Here is a 14,040-nt window from a genome sequence, read left to right as displayed (position 1 = left end):
TTCACTAAGTTGCTCAGACTGATATCAAACTTGGGATCCTCCTGCATCAGCCTCCCAATTAGCTGGTATTAAAGGCTTGTGCCACTCTACCCAGTTTTTGTACATAACTGCTCTTGAGCAGTTTTATGGGTCTCTGAGGTTCTATTCATTTTCTTCAGTAATTTTTATTGTTACTGTTTTAGTCAGCTTTTTTCCTATTGTGACTAAAAACCTGGACAAGAACAATTGTAAGGAGAAAAAGTTTTGTTTGGGTGCTATTGGTTTCGGAGTTCTTAGGCCATAGACAGCTAGCTGGCTTCATTCTTTCGGGCCTAAGGTGAGGGAGAACATCATGGTGGAAGAGTGTGGTGGAGGGAAGTGGCTCATAACATTATCAGGAAGCCGAGAGAGATTCTACTCACCAGAAACAAAATATATATCCCAAAGACACTTCCCTGCAATAACCCACCTCTTCCAGCCACTCCTTGCTTGCCTTCAGTTACTACTCAGCTAATCTCTATTATCCCTATTAAGGGATTAATCTACTAATTGGGTTAAAGCTCTTATAAACCAATCATTCACCTGGAAGCCTTCTTTCATTGTCTCATCCATGAGCTTTGGGGGGACATCTCAATCAAAATCATAAAAGTTAATCAGAGGATAATCTTAATTGACCTGACTTAAAGTTCTATGATTCTTCTTCAAGTTTAAATCTATGTTGAAATCCTTTAATGAATTTTTCATTTCGGTTATTGTACTTTTCTACTGTAAAATTTCTAATTGGTTTATTCCTCCATCTTTACTAGGGCTCTCTACCACTAAGCTCCATCCCCAGTCCTTTATATTTTTTTTTATTTTGAGACAGGGTCTTGCTAAATTGTAGAGGCTGGCTTTGAATTTGTGATCCTTCTGCCTCAGCCTCTGACTTTGCTGGGATAGGTATGTTTTGCTGAACCCAGTTTAATTGGTTTCTGTTTGCAATTTCTCTGTTAACATTCCCTTTTTGATGAGGCAGTGTGCTTATACTTTCCTTTAATTATTTATACATGCTTACCTTATTCTTTGAACATATATTTAAAAAAAAATTTTTTAGTTGTTGATAGACCTTTATTTTATATATTTATATGCGGTGCTGAGAATTGAACCCAGTGCCTCACACATTCCAGGTGAGTGAGCTGTTGCTGACCCCCATCCCCAGCCCTTGAACATATTTTAAAAGGCTAACTTAAAAGCCTTACCAGCAAGTATAACGTCTGGACTTCCTTAGGGACAGGTTCTATTTACTGTCTTTTTTCCTGGGTATGGGCCACATTTTCTTGTTTCTTGTATGCATATGTATGAACTTTACAAAAGTGGGTCAGATTCAGGCATTTTTGTATATGCATATGATTTCCCCCCCCTTTTTTTTTTTTGATTGAACTCAGGGACACTCAACCACTAAGCCACATCCCCAGCCCTATTTTGTATTTTATATTTAGAGACAGGGTCTCACTGAATTACTTAGTACCTCGATTTTGCTGAGGCTAGCTTTGAACTTGCAATTCCCTTGTCTCAGCCTCCAGAGTCACTGGGATTATAGGCGTTTGCCATTGTGCCCGGCTGCATATGATTTCTTGAAGTAAAAAGTATGGAGTTACAGCGAAAGTTCAGGAATTACCCATGGGAATGAAGATGTCCATCATCTGTCACTCCAGAAAAGGGCTGATAATTACTGGTATTAATAGGAAAAACAATATATGAGTTTAGAGAGGATAGCAACCATTGTGCTGTTCTTTTACATTGCGTAAGTTTTGTGCAATTATTAAAGTACATAATTTTATTTCCCTTTCAAGGACAGTAAGTTCTGATCTCTTCATATGACCCTGCAAAAACCATTTAAATAGCTTCTCTAAGTCAGAAAGGAGTAGTTGGCCTGTTTATTATTGGTATTATAGAAATTGTATTAGTGTGCTTGGGCTGCCATAGCAGATTACCAAAAACTTGGTGACTTAAAAAACAGAAATTTTATTTCCTGTTGGAAGTAAGGTTTGGTTCCAAGAGGGTTGGTTTTTGGTGATGGCTATTAACTATAATTATTTACTTATTCTAAATAGAGCTATACTGTGGATTAGGGCTTCAACATATGTATTGGGGAGAGTGAAGGTGTACATTTAGTTTATACCAGAAATGTAAACAGAATGTAAAATATTAAAATTCTCCTATAGACTTGATCTTTATTAATGACGCTGATTTCACCTTGGAACCTAAGTGACTCTTAGAAATCATGAAAGTTCATTTTTTTCCTTATCTTTTGGCAGCTCATTACTCATTAAACCCTATCCAGTTGACTAATTTTTAAAATGTACTTTCCCTTGCCTCACTTTTATGCATTCATGTCTTGTCTGTGCTAATGCAATAGCCTCTCAATTATTCTTTATGTCTCCAGTTTGGCTTTTTTCTAGTCTTTTAAAACACATTTGCACAAGTGTAAATTTAAATCTGTTTCTTATTTGTGTAAAATCCAAGAAAGGATTTTATTATTATAATTATTTATTTATTCATTGATTTATTTTTATTTTTTAATAAAAAACCTAGCTATGTTACCTAGATTGGCCTAGCTATGTTACCTGGATTGGCTTCAAACTCTTAGATTGAAGTAATCCTTTTACCTTAGCATCCTGAGTAGCTAGGGCTATAGGCATGGACCTCTGTGCCCAGCTAAAATAATACTTTACATAAGATATAGCTGTTTTTTTTTTCCATACATAAATCTGGAAATATGACATCCATGGGTTGTTTGGCATCTTGGTTTTTCTATCTTTTTGACATTACCATACTAGTGTATGGCTTATAACTTTGAAGTTCACTCAGGGTATTAAATGGCTCCTAGAAGCTTCTGAATTCCAAGTGGAAAGACTAAACAAAGACAAAAGGACATTCACTAGTTGCTACCTTTTAAGGAGGCTTCCTGGAGATCCTCTCCTAGCAATTTCTATTAACATTTTATTGGTCATTTCTTGTGTTAAGGGAAGCTTTTAGCTAAGAATATTATCATCTTGAATAGTTAGGGTTTTATTAGGTCTTTCTGTTATTCTACCCTTGTACCCTATATGCCATTTATACATACTAGTTAAAATTTCTATCCAGAGTTACTCCCCCCACCCAAGTACTGGGGATTGATCTCAGGGTGCTTTACCACTGAAATCTACATCTCTGGCCCTTTTTATTTTTTATTTGTTTTATTTTACTTTTTAAAAGTTAAAAAAAAATGTTGTTGTATTTTTTATACCTTTATTTTATTTGTTTATATGTGGTGCTGAGGATCAAACCCAGTGCCTCACACATTCTAGGCAAGCACTGTACCACTCGGCTTCAGCCCCAGCCGCTTATTCTTTATTTTGAGACAGGATCTGACTAGGTTGTTCAAATTGGTCTTACTTGCGATCCTCCTGCCTCAAGCCTCCAAAGTCACTGGGATTGCAGGCATTACCACCACAACTGGCTCTTGAATTGTTCTTTAATCATGCATTTGTATTGCCAAAAAAGAAACCCTAAAGCAAATATGATACTTAATATTCATGTATGTAGCAGATTATATTTTCAAACAATGGCCAAAAGATTATTTTGCATTACTTGTTTCTTACAATGTGACTTGGATAACTTCTCCCATTGATAGGTATAATATATGGTTCTTATCCTTGAGTGCGGGCAGGCTTGTGATTTAGCAGAAGCACCACTCTTGTTTAATTTTTTATTAGGATATCAATAAGAAGATTTCCTTTTTCTCTTTTAGCATTTTCACTAATTTTTATCTTTGTTGTTTTCTTTTGTCTGTTTTACTATTTTAAATCTAAATGTTACCTTTTTTTTTTTTTGGTACTTGGGAGTGAACCTGGGGTGCTTAACCACTAAGCCACATCACCAGCCCTTTTTAATGTTTTGTTTAGAGACAAGGTCTCACTGAGTTGCTTAGTGCCTCACTAAGTTGCTGAGGCTGGTTTGAACTTGGGATCCTCCTGCCTCAGTTTCTGGTGCCCTGGGATTATGACTCTGCTTATGACTCTGCTTCCAGTTCTTTGTTAGCTTTAAAACTTTGTTAAAAACTTTGTTAGTTTCTTATTTTGTTTTTCTCACTTTTTTCCAGTTGTTTCCTGAGTCAGTTCTTTCTTTGATTTTGTGGCAGATGGTGGACCTTTTGCTAAGAATTCTCAAACAGAAACCCATTGGCCTTTCTTCCTTTTTCTGTTATCAGAAAATGAAATAATTAATCATTGGTAGAGTCATTGTATATCTCTCTAGAGTGTCTTTCTTTTTCAAACTATCAGCTTTTTTTTTATTGTGAACTGTGTTGTGTTTATGAACACTGTTTTTAAATCAGATTTACTTTTTCAGTATCTTCAAAATGATTTGAGAAATTTTTAAAAATTATATTTTATTACACTTTTTCCATATTTTCACCAAAAAAAAAATTCTAAGAGGAACTCCTTGAAAGTCAAAATTTATTAGCGTATTTTTCACTCACTTAGGTATTCCTTTCACTTGTACTTTTCTCTCTTGCAATCTTCACATTTTATATTCCATCCTCCCAAACTATAGGTCAAGCATTTCTAATATCTCCTGGTCTATGTTTCATTTCTTATTCCCTTCCGGCTATTGGGTATGTTTTTCCTTTCTGTTTTCTCTATTAACATAGCACTTACTTCTGTTGTTAGACTGTTTATTACTTTATTTCTTTGTATATTATTATGCTAATATGCATTTGAACCCCTGGTTGTTATGGTTTGGATATGCTGTGTCTTCCAAAAGCTCCTGTGTTAATGCAGGAAAAAGTCAGAGGTGAAATGATTAGATTGTGGAAACTGTGACCTAATCAGTCCATCTTAGTTTGAATGGACTGAGTTAGGTGATAACTGTTGGCAGGTGCGATGTGGCTGGAGAAGGTGGGTCACTTGGGATGTGCCCTGGAAAGATTCATCTTCCTGGCAGCCCCATTCCCCTTCCCTGAGTAGCTTCCCTCTTCCCTGCCCTTCCACTGTGATGTGCTGCCTCACCTTGGACCCAGAGCAATGGAGTTGGCTACCCATGGACTAAATCTCTGAAACTGTGAGCCAGAATAAAATTTTTCTCCTCTAAGTTGTTCCCTTTTTTTTTTTTTTTGAGAGAGAGAGAAAGAGAGAGAGAGAATTTTTAATATTTATTTTTTAGTTTTCGATGGACACAACATCTTTGTATGTGGTGCTGAGGATCGAACCCGGGCCGCACGCATGCCAGGCGAGCACGCTACTGCTTGAGCCACATCCCCAGCCCATCCTCTAAGTTGTTCTTGTAAGATATTTTGGTCACAGTAATACAAAGCTGATAAAAGGAGTGGGCTTCTCAGAATTTGCTAAGATTTCTTTTGTAACAGAAATTTCTGGACAAACAAAATTATTTTTCTTATTTATATTTTAAATACAAGCAAAAGCATATCCTCTAGGGAAGTCTTGGATTTAGCGAACTATGAACTAGTCTTATGTGTTTGATCAATGGATTAAATGTAAGAAGCCTCAATCTTAAATCTTCTGGTATAAGATAGTCTGTATAAGATTTGTATGTATTGAAATTTAGAGGTGACTTTAGTCTACCTATGACTAATTAGAAGTCTTGTAGGTAAGCATAGTAAATACAGCAAATGAATGTACCTATGCCTTGAGTAAAAACTGGAAATGCTGGGTTTAGATCAACCTATAGCAGGTGAATGCTACAGTTTTACTAGATTAAACTGTTTATATTTGGCGGGGGTGGTGGAGAGTGCTGGGGATTGAACCCAGGGCTTGGTGCTTGGCATAGTTCTCTTCTTAATATTCTTTCTCTCTTGCTCTTTTCCCTTTTCTTTTCCTCTCCTTTGTTTCAATGTTAGATTTTACCCAGATCTATAGGTACAGAGAAAAGAGGATAGGGGAAGAAAAATCCATTGTTTTTGTTTGTTTTATCAGTTTTGTGCTCTACCACTGAATTATACTCCCCTGCCAGAACCTTTGACCTTTTAAGACCAAGTCATCCCTGGCTTGCTTCTTTTAGGCAGTGTTGATGGCAAAATTTGTTTTATGAAAGGAGACTTCATTCTGCTTATAATTTTATGAAATATTAAATGTCCTTTGAATGTGTTGGTGTATACTTAAAAGTAATGTGACCTAACTATATTTGAATAAGACACTACTCATGCTCAAAAAGACCATGACTTGGGTACATAAAGTACAATAAATGACAGTTTTCTTCTTGATAGTCCTCCTCTCCTGTTTTTTGTTTCATTGTTAGGTCATAACTGGGTATGCTGGGTTGGAAATAAGGGTCTATAGGTAAAAAGGAGAATAGGGACAGAAAAATCTATTGTTTTTGTTTGTTTTGTCATTTTTCTATGTACTTCCTTTCTCTCATCTTTATTTTCATAACTTCCCTACTGTTTCTCTCCAGAGTTAGAAGTAAAATAGAACAGGTGAATCCTCACTATGCCCGGAAATCACCTTTTCTGAGACTATTATCTATTGGGCATTCATTATTTTTCAGTGCTTGTTAAGTTAATGTATGTATGTCTATATTCATATATATTCTCTCATTAAATCCTTGTAGCAGACTATAGCTTTGTAAACTAATTATGCAAAATCAAACTCAGTATTAGGAAAGGCAAATGGCTTTTTTTTAATTTCTTTTTTTACTAGGGATTGAATTTGGGTCTTCATGAATCTTAGCTAGTGCTCTAAGCTTCATCTCCACTGAGCTTCATCTCCTCCCCTCAGTGACTTTTGGAATTTCAGGTTTCAGTGAAATGGATAATCAGTCACAAAGGTCATTAAGCATCATTGACTCATCATATATTCAATAAGTTTATTCATTTATTTATTTTTGGTACTAGGGATTAAACCCAGGTGTGCTTTACCACTGAAATACATCTCCAACCTTTTTATTTATTTATTTTTGATATTTTGAGATAGGATCTCACTGAGTTGTTCAGGGCCTCACTAATTTGCTGAGGCTAAAAAAGCAAAGGCAATGATCATGCTCAAAAAGTTTCCAATTTTGGCCAGGCTCAGTGGTGCAAGTCTGTAATCCCAGCAGCTGCGAAAGCGGAGGTAGGAGGATCTAGAGTTTAAACTTAGTCTTGGCACTCTAAACAACTCAGTGAGACCCTGTCTCTTTTAAAATATAAAAAGGAATGGGGATGTGGTTCAGTGGTTAAGCACCCCTGGGTTCAATCCCTAGTACCAAAAAATAAAAATAAATAAATAAATACAGGTTTCAGATTTTGGAGCATTTGACTAACTTTTAAGTCCTCAGTTCTCTTTGTTTTTGTAATGATGCTTTTTTATTCTCATAGCAATTTGAATGAGGTTGGTGAGGTTGAGAGAGTATTATACTTTACTACTTTATTTAAAAACTTACTAGGCTTGATTCTATTCTATTTTTTTTTGTCTTGCCTAATAAGTTTTTAGCTTTTAACTTTTCTATTGGTATAATAAACTTTAAAAAAAATTTTAATTATTTTTTAAAATTTGTAGTGTTGTGGATTGGACCTAGGGTATCATACATGCTAGGCAAGTGCTATACCAGTGGGCTAAAATTACTCCAACCTCATACAATGAATATTTTTATGTATTCCTTATCAGTAGATTAGCCAAATGTTAGTTTATTTTGAGTAAATAAAAAGTGTTTATTTTCAGTAAATATGGATCTGTGGTAGCATTTTTGTGTCTGATATTCTAGATAGTCTATTTTGAGTAACTATAATAACATTCAGTCTCTTCTGTTGAAAGACATTGTTTGCTTTTTATAAATGCTTAGAAAAGTTTATATGTACATTTCTCTCCATTATAAAATGAATAAATTTATTAGTCATCAGATTTCTCTTTTTTAAAAAAAATATTAGTTTTTCAAATAATCTGTACCATATTATGTTTTAATGGTTGATTTTCTCATCTCCACCAGATCATGAGCAACCTAATTTGATAGTCAAAGCATTAATGAAAATTAGGCATCATGGGCTGGGGATATAGCTCAGTTGGCAAAGTGCTTGCCTTGCATGCACAAGGCCCTGGGTTCAATCCCCAGCACCACACACACACACACACAAAAAAAAAAAAAAAAAGAAAAGAAAAAGAAAGAAAATTAGGCATCTTGAAAAAAGATTTTCTAGTAGCTGAAGGTACCTCTTTCTTTACTGAAATCTATGAGTTGAGCTTTGTTCTGCTTTTCATTTTTACATTCTAAAAAGAAAAATAATAAATTTGAATATTGATGGTGTTAATATCATAAGTCTGGTTTTTAGTGGACTAAATATACTTTTTTTTAGTGCAACTAATATACTTTAGTTACTTATTCAAGTGTTAGTTCTTTTTATTTTATCATTGCCTACATGTTGTTGTACTTGAACCCTCCCTCCATATGACAAATGTTTACTGAATGATTAGCTATGTGCCAAACACATTTGGTCTTTATCTTGTTGCCCTTATTGCTTTATTGGATACTGTTGATCTGTGCCTTCTTCCTGGTCTTTGGAGACCATGTTCTTCTGTTTCTCTTCTGTCCTACTGATTATTTTTTTCAACTTTTTTCCTTCTTTTTTCTCATTTTCTTCCTGTAGACACTGTAAACATTGACTTCTTTCAGTTTTATACTTTTTATTCATTCTATAGATATTGTTGGGTGCTGGAGGTCAATTCCAGGGCTTGTGTGTGCCAGGAAAATGTTTTGACCCTGAGCTGTTTCCCCAACCCCTTACTTATGGTTTTAATTACCACCTGTATACTCAAAACTCCCTTCAGACCTCTTCTAAGCTTTATATGTTCAAAAATTATAAACACAGTGAATCTTCTTCAGATCTCCCATATTCAATACGTCCTTAACAGTTAATTATATGTTTCTTCTTCTTTTCTTTTTTTCTTGGGTGGGGGGCAGTATGGGGATTTAATCCAGGGGCAGTTTACCACTGAGCTACATCCCCAGCCTTTTTTATTTTTAGGCAAGGTCTTGCTAAGTTGCTGAGTCTGGTCTTGAACTTGTGATCCTCCTGTCTCAGCCTCTTGAGCCACTTGGATTACAGGCATGTGCCACCACATCCCACATCATCTTTTCTTTCTGTCTTACTCTAATTCTTCTTTCCTCATTTTCCTGATAACATCATTCTTTAAATTTTCCAGGATAGAAACCTGGGTATTATTCTCGACTGTTTCCCCTCTTCAGTCAAGCTTCAAGTTCTACTTTACTTCTGGATCTTTCCCAGATCTAGCTTCTTTTCTTCTGGTGGTAGCAGTGTACTTTTTGCCCCTCTACAGTATTTTAGAGTGAGTTGTCTGATTTTTATCTGTCTTGTTTCTTCTCTATCCAGAGTTTATATCTGAATTGTATCCAATCATATCCCTTCCTTTTTATGACAGAACAGTCTCTATGACTTGGTCTTGCTGTCTTTCTTGATTTATTCGTTCACCATTTACTATCTCTTGCCTTGCTTATTTTGCTATAGTAATATACTATACATCTCTATACACTTTTGTATTTTGAAATAAACTGTTAACCCTGTCTGGCATGCTGTTATCCCTTAGCCTTTAAAATTCAATGCAGTCTTCTCCATCCAGAAGCCTTGTGTTTCCTCTAACGTGGATCAAGAGAATCATTTCTGCACTTCCATTCTAATTTTACTCAACACATAATATTGAGGGTAGTAATTTCTCTGTCCTTATAGGTAGAGTTTATTCTATAAAGTGGATATGATCTTAAGTGCCTAAATTAATAGCTTGGTAATTATTTTGTTTTTGATAGTGGATATCTAAAAATTTTAGGTTGTTAGTCTCATCTATTTATGGTTTTCTTTGTAAAGATGATAAAAATCTGGGCTAAATTTGGGGACCTTCCTCTTCATAGATACATGTGCTTACAGATTACAAATTGATTTTATATATATATATATATATATAGAGAGAGAGAGAGAGAGAGAGAGAGAGAGAGAGTGTGTGTGTGAGTGAGTGTGTGTGTGTGTGTGTGTGTGTGTGTGTGTGTGTGTAAGTACTAGTCTTGTGCATACTAGGAAACTGCTGTACCACTGAGCTAGATCCTCAGCCCTTACCACAAATATTTATTATAAAGGAAATGAATGTATTGCTTGTGAAGTCTGTTGCCAGAATCTAATTCCATTTAGTTTATCTGCTAATTTGAAATATTTGTTACTTCTTCCTAAAATTGTTACTACTTCCAGCCTCAAATTGTACACATATATAAATTTCTGTCTTTTGAAAATAGTGGTCAAAAATTTTTATACTTTCTATAGTAGATTTAAGAATATTAGAATTATGACTAATTATGATTATAATCTGAAAGTATTTGCCACTTTTTCTTAGGAACTGGATTTTGAGAGACTTCTTTCCTCTTCTGATTTCTTTTCCACCTTCTGTTTCTGCATTGTAGTTACAGATGTAGAGCTGAAACGACTTAAAGATGCCTTCAAGAGGACCTGTGGACTCTCATATTACATGGGTCAGCACTGCTTCATCAGGGAAGTGCTTGGGGATGGAGTGCCTCCAAAAGTTGCTGAGGTAATCTTTATGGTCTAAGTTTTCTTTCAAATATTGTTCAACAGATGGCCTGTTATTTTTTTCAAAGTTATTTTTGTTTTAAATTATTTTTAATATTTCTTGTTTTGTTAAATATTTTTTTAATTTTTATTAAAAAATTTTTTTTTTTAGTTGTAGGTGGACACAATATCTCTATTTTTATAAGGCGCTGAGGATGGAACTCAGTGCCTCACACATTCGAGGCTGGTGCTTTACTGCCACTGAGCTACAGCCCCAGCCCTTGTTAAATGTTTTTAATTTAGCCCTTTCTCTCGTTCTTTGTAATGGCTAGGAATTGAACCCAGAGTCTCAGCACACTAGACAAATGTTCTACCACTGAGCTAGATCCTCAGCCCAACCTATTTTAAAATTATTGGGGTGGAGGGGAGCTCCTGTTTTTAACAGATTTAATCTTCCTGACAGTTATTTTCCTTGCTGAGTAGATACATGGGTTTTGTTTTTGATATCAGTGTGGTTGTATTCTTAGAGGCCAAATGGAAATACTGTAGAGCTGTGCTTTTGGGCTTTGATAGCAGACATGAATCATGGGACCATTTATGTGATTGATCGCTTATTTTATAAATTTCATCTCTGGTATAAAATCTGTATATTTTATAACTCTATCTATCTATCTATCTATTTATTTATTTTTATGTGGTGCTGAGATTGAACCCAGTGCCTCAGGCATGCTAGGCAAGTGCTCTACCACTGAGCCACAACCCTAGCCCGAAATGCTAGTTTATTTGAGCTTATTTAAATTCTAAGTAAAATTTTTAGGATGAGATAAAATATATTGAGCTGATATGGATAGTCCTTTTCTAAGAGAAAATTTTGCTATTTTATAGTTATATACACAGGTATGCATAGTTAGTCTAAATGTGAAAAAAATTGTGAAACAAAAATTATAATAAGAATTTTAAGTTTAATATATTACATAGAACCTTAATTCTGTTTTTAATTTACAAGTTTGTATTTCTAAACTGTGCTGTTGTGTTTTTTACAGAGATTTTCGTTTTTGTATATCTGTATTGGTGGGGGATATGTGTTATATATATTACATTTATTATTATATTCTTTTGCCTTAAATGCTAGTGTACTATAAAAACTTGGGATTTAGAAATTTAAGTTCAGGGTCTAACCAGCAGTTTAATATGATATTAATTGTCCATTAGAGGAATGGACTAAACTTTTTAAGTTTATACTGTTTACTACAGGATGCTTCCAAATTCAAATATATGCTAACTTCAGCTTTTATTTCCCTTGAATTTCTTTCTTAAAAGTCAGAAGTGACCCAGTGTATTCATGATGCTGGGAAAAACTTAGGTCATAGTATATGATCTCTTGGAGTCACATACAAAGGTCTACATATGCATATACACAAACACACACACACATACACACACACACACACATACACACACATATATATGCATACATGTGTGTATATATATATATATATATCTAAAATAGATATCTGATAAGGTTCTTGCCCATATTTATTTATTTATAATTTTTAAAAATTTTTTAAATTTATTTTTTAGTTGTAGCTGGACACAGTACTTTTATTTATTGTATGTGGTGCTGAGGATCAAACCCAGGGCCTTGCACATGCTAGGTGAGTGCTCTACTGCTGAGCCACAACCCCAGCCCTCTTGCCCATTTTTAAGTTGGGTTCTTTTTTCATTTTTGAATTTTAAGAATTCCCTATATATTGTAGACATAAGTCCCTTATAAAGATATATGATTTGCAGGTTTGATCCTGTGGCATACACCTGTAATCCTAACAACAAAGAAGACTGAGACAGGAGATTGAAAGTTTGAGGCCAGCCTCAGCAACTTAGTGAGACCTCGTCTCATATTAAAAAACAAAAAGGCTGGGGATTGTTGCTCAGTGATAAGCAACTCTGGGTTCTATCCCAAGTACAACCTCCCCGCCCCCCCCAAAGATGCATGATTTGCAAATACTTTTTTCTATTATTGAATTATAAGAGTTCTTTATATATTCTGGATGTAAGTCCTTTATAAAAGATATGATTTACAAATCTTTTCTCCCACTCTGTGGGTTGTCTTCTCATTCTTTTGACTGTACCCTTTGAAACATAAAAGTTTTAAATTTTGATGGATTCTAATCATTGTATTTAAAAAATAATTTTTATCAAAAAATACAAAGACTGGATAGTTTATCCAGTCTTTCTCATTTTTAGGTTAGGAGTGATATTCTTTCAGGCTTTCCATATCTAAGAGATAAAATGGGACTCCTGAAGTGTCATTTATGTCTGAATATTTCATAAACTTCATTTCACCCAAAACTATCTTAAGAGACTTTTTCTGCCCTTTGGAATGTCTTTTAAAATTCATTTCTGCCTAGAATAATTTAAGTGATTGTTTTACAAGAATTATTTCAATTTTCAATTGGAAAAAACCATAATGATTGTTTCAAGTTTCAGTTTTAATATATTTAACAATTTTTTGTGTAAACTCTTGAGTGCAGAAATTTTATAAATGCTTTAATAATGATGAACTTCTTTTGCTGTATTATTTTTTGATTTAAGCTTATTTTAAGTGAGAAAGGGTTTTATTAGTATGTGAATATTGATCAGTATGTATGCTAAGGATGGGTCACTATGTGAATATGACTCCTGTAAATTTTTTCTTGAAGTCCTTCAGAGAGATAGGGCCTTAAATCTGGGTAAAGAGGATCACTTATGCTTGGTGAGATTCTGGAGTCATGTTTTGAGACACAATAGCATTATTTTAATAATATATCTATAAGAAAGGCTACAGGAACCACTTAAGCTGCCAATTGTAGGTGCAAAGAGAACATAATTTCCTAGCTAATAGTGTTTTTTTAAAATAATAAAGTAGTAACATTTTCAAAGAACAAAACATGTATTTGGGATTTAGTGCAAAAACATCAAAAGCTTAAAAAATAATAACTTTGGGATATATTAATTAAGGAAGCAATGTTAGTTTCTAAATTATTTTCTAGAAGATAGTAGCTTTATATTTTTAGAACTTTTACTTTTTCTGTAATCTTGCTATCATAAATTCCAAGATGGAGATGATTTTAATAAGAAATAGGAACTCATGGCTGTTTATAATTTTTATATGTAGACATTTTCTTTTTCAGTGCTGCAGATTAAATTCAGGGCCTTGCACATGCTAGCCAAACTCTTTACTACTACTAGTTATACCTCCAGTCCTCAGACTCATTTTTTTTTTTTTTGAGGATAGATTAAAGTAATTAGTATTTTGGTACACTTCTGATCTTATTATAGTAACCATGTACTACTTGAAGAAGATGCTAAATGCATGGTAGTATGCATCTTAGTCCGGCTACTCATGAGGCTGAGGCAAGAGATCACTTGAGCCTATGAGACTGAGGCTAAGTTGGGCAACATAACAAGATTCTTAGCTCAAAAAAAAAAAAAAAAAGGAAAGAAATTAAGAAAGAAAGAATAAATGAATAGAATTTGAAGAGATTGAAAAAATAAGTAGAAAT

The 14,040-nt window shown here is 34.2% G+C and overlaps 1 protein-coding gene across 1 annotated transcript in view; it reads left to right on the top strand.

The window, feature by feature from the left end:
- The window catches only part of Usp32 (ubiquitin specific peptidase 32), a 171,482-nt gene that overhangs the window by 40,674 nt on the left and 116,768 nt on the right, over positions 1 to 14,040 (top strand). Inside the window, exon 2 of the mRNA XM_026398002.2 lies at positions 10,393 to 10,520. Coding sequence (XP_026253787.1) covers positions 10,393 to 10,520 — 128 coding nt within the window. The remainder of the gene's footprint in view (positions 1 to 10,392; positions 10,521 to 14,040) is intronic.

The sequence above is a fragment of the Urocitellus parryii genome, chromosome 7 (genome assembly GCF_045843805.1).
Source record: "Urocitellus parryii isolate mUroPar1 chromosome 7, mUroPar1.hap1, whole genome shotgun sequence".
Lineage (NCBI taxonomy): Eukaryota > Metazoa > Chordata > Mammalia > Rodentia > Sciuridae > Urocitellus > Urocitellus parryii.
This window is presented reverse-complemented; position numbering and strand designations above follow the sequence as displayed.